General features: G+C 60.0%; 1 protein-coding gene across 1 annotated transcript in view; it reads right to left on the bottom strand.

Annotated features, from left to right (window-relative positions):
• TNRC6C (trinucleotide repeat containing 6C) overlaps positions 1 to 5,499 on the bottom strand; it is a 49,920-nt gene that overhangs the window by 13,529 nt on the left and 30,892 nt on the right. The window contains 5 exon segments of the mRNA XM_015559244.1: positions 690 to 833; positions 1,853 to 2,002; positions 3,398 to 3,540; positions 3,952 to 4,009; positions 4,850 to 4,930. Of these exon segments, the coding sequence (XP_015414730.1) occupies positions 690 to 833; positions 1,853 to 2,002; positions 3,398 to 3,540; positions 3,952 to 4,009; positions 4,850 to 4,930 (576 nt within the window).

The following is a 5,499-nucleotide window of genomic DNA, read 5'->3' as shown; positions in this document are numbered from 1 at the left end:
TCTCAAGTGGGTGTCCTTGGGAAGTGGTGCCCCTGCTCACGGGAGCAGACACCCCTCGGTGGGCACATGTCCCTCGGCCTCCCCTGTGGCACCTGCACCTGTGTGACTCTGCCAGCCTGACCTTGACTGTCAAGGGCGCCTCTGCACCTGTAATTTGCCGCCCTGACAGATCAGAGCTGGGCACTGGCTGCCGCCCTGCTCCCCACGGCATGCCCTGCCCACAGGGCACGGGTGCAGGACGGTTTTAGGCACCACGTGGCGAGTGGTTTTTACGTTACGAGTTGCTGAATGTGCACGAGAAACATGGCTTTCTCTATTAATGGTAGGTAGGTAACGTTTACTTGAAGAATAAATCTACTGAAATGAAGAGGCAAGTTGACTGATGGGAAACATTCGGAGTGGGGTGGTGGGCAGCTGTGTCTGGGCGTGGAGGCATCTGCTGCCCGTCCCCGGACCCTCCCTCCCGCCCGCAGGCTGGAGTGGCCGTGTCACCAGACCGGGGTTGCCCCAGCATGCTGCCTGGCAGGGGCCTGGCCTGCCCGGCAGCTGAGGCCCCCCGCGGTGGCTCCGAGACCCTCGGGGTGCGGGAAGCGGCTGTGGAGGAACAGGGCAGGGTCTGCTCTCCCTGCAGTGCTGCCTCCATAGCGCAGGACCCCCCGGGGCTCCCAGAGACCGCACTCGGGCCTGACCTGAGGGGAGAGAAACTGAGGCACTTGCGCACGGAGACTGGGCTGGGAGGGGTTCAGCGGCGGCCCGGGCGGCGGCGGCGGCTGCAGGGTCCTGGCTTGTGCTGCTCCGCTGCTGCCAAACACGCCCAGATTGCCACTCGGTATCTGCGGGGACGAGGGACGGGGTCAGGGCCGCCGCGCAGCAGCACGTGAGCGAGCGACCTGTTTCCTACACAGAACCCCACGCGGCGTCGACTCCTGGCAGCGTGCAGCTGTGGCTGTGCCAGCGCTGCTCTCACGGTCACGGGTGGTGGGGAACCAGCCCGGGGAGCGGGCCTGTGTTTAACCACAGAAGCGCCGGTTACAGGGTCCCGGGACGAGGCTATCGCGGGAGAAGCAGCTGGTAACCCAGGGCTCAGGGTGAGGCTAGCGCACACGGCCCGCTCCTAAGGGCGGCAGACAGGGAGCGTGAGGGAGGCGCCGGTGTTCACAGCGAATGGAACTACGATTCCACAACAAGCGGTGAATGGGCACCGCCAGGCGGTTCACGTGGACACTGCACTTCCCGCTGCGACAGGCGCTGGGCAGGACCCCTCCACCCCCCATCCCACTGAGCCATGGTCAGCTATGTCAGACCCCAAGGGTCAGGCAGACAGTGGGAGACACACTGCTGATCATCAGCCCGACAACAGGCAGGCGGGGGGCTGCTCGGCCCCCCTCAATGTCACAGCATCTGCCGAAGAGAAGTCGTGAAGGTGTGTGTGTGGCAGCCTCATCAGGAGGACAGGAACGAGAGGGATGCCCTCCAGACGGGACAGGTCCTCCCTCCAGTGACGGTGATAGCGATTCACCCCCCGAGGCTGTCACCTCTGGTTCTGGGACAAGGGGAGGTGGTGGTCCCGGGACCGGCGTAGCGGAGGCTCGGTGCGCGCCCAGGTCTGGCCGCGGAGGCCGCTTGGCAACGTGCTCCATTGGAAGAGCAGCGAGCGAGCCCCGAGGGCTGAGCCCTGGTGCATCTCAGTTCCGGGAAAAACATACAGGTGTGTGCACCCCACACGGCCACCGAGGCCTGATCCCCAAAGGCACTCCTCCCAGCACTCCGACCACACGCTCGCCGCCGCCTCAGAGCGCGGAGCGGTGCTAGTTTAAGTAAGAGGGACAGGCTCCCCCCGCCCCCGCCTTACCTGTCGAGAAGAATTCAAGTTTTGCATGCCCAGCCCTGAGGCAATCCCACCCAGGGCCTGATTGGGGAGTGCACTGTTTGAAAGGGGGGGCTTCAGGCTTGGCGAAGGCAAAAATGGTGAAGTCGTGGGCTCTTCCACGAGGCCGCCGTCCTGGTTGGAGAGAGACAGGGTGAGCTGTGCAGTGCCCGTCGCACGGAGCACAAAGCCGTTTCCCGAGGACACACAGGCACGCGGGTGAGAAAGAATTCAAAGAGGAGGAAAGCGGACAACGGAGTGGAAACCGTGGGCAAGAGGAGGGAAGAGCAAAGAGAACCAGGATCAAGATGCTGTTTTCACGCCCACAATTATTTTACAAACACATACGTTAGCGCCTCCCCCGCGCCCGCTCTGAGCCTGCCCAGGGAGTCAGGAGACAGAGCAGAAACGGGTTTGGAACCCTCTGCAACCATTTCCACTGAGCAGCTCCTTCCGAAGGCGCTGCCCGGGCTCTGGGTGGGCTCGGGGCGTTCTGCTGACAGCCCGCGGCTTTGGACTGACACACACAGCACCTCGTGCGGGCCAATCTAATAAACAGTGAGCTAGACGACAGACAGGATCCTATAGGGTTTTTACAGTCCCTGAGGTGATGCTGTGTCAGACCCTTTGCAAATTTAACTCATCTAATTTCCCAACAAGCCTGCAGTATTACCCACCAGTTAAAGGTAAGGAAACCAGACAGGCTCCCACATCCAGCAAATGAAAATACAGAACGCCGAGCTAACTTGGAATTTCAGACAAAGAACAAACAACATTTTAGAATACAGTATGCTCCAAAAATTGTCTGTCTGAAATTCCAACATCACTGGGCACTGTGGCGCGGAGCCCTGGCCACGGATGCAGGGCCGGGCCACGGGCCTCACCCCGCTCTCCACGGGGGCGCGTGGGGCCAAGGACCCCGCTTCTTTGAGAACAGAGAGGAGCCCCCTCTCCTCCTGTGAGCCTTTTCTTCTTTCCTCATGTGTCCTTTCTGCCTTCCAGCTTCTCTCCCAGGCTCCGCACTGGACTGAACCAAAGGGGAGGCCTTGTGGTCACACCCTCACAGGGGGGACGTCGCTGAAAGGCCTGACCAGGGAAGACCACACAGACACCAGCACGCGGTCTGACGTGGCCGAGCTAAGCCAGGGCCAGCCGCCCGGGCCACCTCTGCCCCTTTCTCAGATTCACAGGCCACGCGGCACCTCCGCTCGGAAGCAGTGTGCCCGCCCATGGACGGGACGCCGGGAGGGGACGCCCCTTGTCTGCTGGACAAGTGGAGGCGGGTAACCCAGCAAGTTCACCCAACACAACGGAAATCAGTTGTCAAATTTAGTACTTTTTACTCCTCGTCACATGACAGAACACGCAGCGCTCCCTCTCTTGGGTTAAACATTTACATCTACGAGAGAGACTGGGAAAAGCCACTGCAACATCACTGTCCACCAGCTCTTCATCTGGCTTCCCGTAAGGACACAGATAAAATGAAAAATGCCTCTTCTCACACAGAAGGACGAAAGCCCTCCTTCCTACCTTGTCCAGAAAGGCGGGGCGGTCCACGGAAGACTCTTTGGAGATCGGTGGGCGGCAGCCAAGGGGCTTGGTGACCATCCCGTTGTAGTCGGTCACCCCCAGTCCACGCTTGTCCATGTCCACCTTCTTTTCCAGCAGAGCACCTGCGGCACACACAGCCTGCGGCACGGCCCTCGGTCCCGCCAACCGAGCCCTGCTCCCGGCCCTCGCTCCGATGGTGCACCCGCTCCTCTGGCCACAGTCCCTCAGGGCCCAGCCGTCCTCTCCCCTGGGACCGACCCCTTTGGTGGCCACTTCTCCGAGGGGCCTCCCCTTGTCACCCCCACAGCCACCGATCTCCACGGCTGGGCCTCCTGGTGACCAGGACTCTTCTAGCTGCTGGGGACGCACCACCAGGCAGGAGCGCACTGAACCACGTGCTTCCTGTGGGGCACATCACACACTTCCTCCTCCGCGGGGCCCACCCTGCCCACCCAACACGACTACACGCGCGCTCTGGAAATCAGAGCCCCACGCCCGGCGCCTTTCGGCAGGACTGTCCGTGTGTGACTTACTCATGGCCTGGTCAAGGTTCATGTGGTTACTCTTCAAGGCCTCTTCAGCTGGCTCTCTCTGCGGGAAGACGGCTGTCATTAGAGTGGGCGTTGGCACAGGAACGCTTACCAAGAGCTCTAGCACCCACTGGGGGCAGGCCCGCTACTACCCAGCATGACCGGCGTGGCACGGACGCACCTTTCTTCCCTGTTGACGTTAGAGTTAAATGTTTCACAGTAAGACACCTGCCTGAGAAGGTGCCCCGTGAAAGGGACTTGCGAGAGCAAAGACTGTTGACACTGGAGCCCGCGGCTCAGGGCCAGGACTGCGGCTGCTCCTGAGCGCAGGCCACCCACAGCCACCGAAGGGAAGCGCCGTCTGACTACAGACGCGGAGACGGTTGGCGGGACTGCTGGGCGGACACAGGGGCACCCCTCACTCTCTGAGCTCCCACCCTTCGATCTGAGGCACTGAACAGATTGTGACACGTTTTCAGAGGAATAGCCAGCGACCTTGAACTCTCCCTACAGATCGCCTGGCACTAAACGGGTTTGGTTAGGGCTCTTCTGCAGTTTCCCTTTATACTAAGCCTCTCTTGGGGTCTCTGTCAATCTATCGCGTACATTAATAAAAACTCACTTTTAATTGTAAATGAAAATCTGAAAGTATATAAACCACTGAAAATTAAAAACCACAGGACTTTCAATTCTAGGGAAAGGCTCTCACGCCCTTCCTCATAGAAAGGACACGGCTCTTCGCTGTGGCTCAGAGCACTGCTCCCTAAACAGGGCCCGGGAAGGGGCTTTCCCAGGCAGGTCATGCCAACCGTCTCATCCCTTCCTGTTACACAAGTGTGGGCAGGACAGAGGCCATGCAGGGGGGCCCTGGAGAGGGGCGGGCAGAACAAGACGCAGTCACCGGGAAGCCCATGTCGGTGAGTTGTTTGATGAGCCGGTTCATGATCCAGGCCTCGTCCTGTTTGCCAGATGTCTTCATGCCCTGGAACGAAGCGAGGGCAAGGGGGTCTGTGAGTCACGTTTCCAGGACTTTCTTCTAGACACGGGGAGACCAGCACTCGGGGGCCTCTAAAGCCACAGACGCATTTCGTATTAATGTTGAGCTTTGGGGTGCATTTGAGGTGGGCACGTGTGAAGTTCATGGGCTTAAAAAAGCATGATCGTCTCTTCCCCGAGGGGGGATTCAGTTCAGCGTAAGTGCGTGTCACTTCCACTACAAGTATCGCAGCGAGTGCTCCCTGGGAGCCTGCCCTCTGCCAGCACTGCACCCACTGCCAAGTTTACTAAAGCCACAGGCTTTGCCCTTTTATAAGCTTTACCCTAAAAGGCAGCAGAACTCAGGGGGCTCCTTCCAACAGAACAAAACACCTCTTAATTCTATAACTACTCACTGCTTACAGCCCCAAGGGGAGGGGAAACAGTGGAGGAAGGAGGGAGAGGAAGGAGGGAGGCAGATGCGGGACAGAGGGTTCCCTCCCTCTGAGACTGCAGGCTCACCCCACACGCCACCTAACCACGGGAGGCTGCTCTGCCCTCACAATGCCCCGACAC

Source organism: Myotis davidii, unplaced genomic scaffold (assembly GCF_000327345.1).
Source record: "Myotis davidii unplaced genomic scaffold, ASM32734v1 scaffold274, whole genome shotgun sequence".
Taxonomy (NCBI): domain Eukaryota; kingdom Metazoa; phylum Chordata; class Mammalia; order Chiroptera; family Vespertilionidae; genus Myotis; species Myotis davidii.
This window is presented reverse-complemented; position numbering and strand designations above follow the sequence as displayed.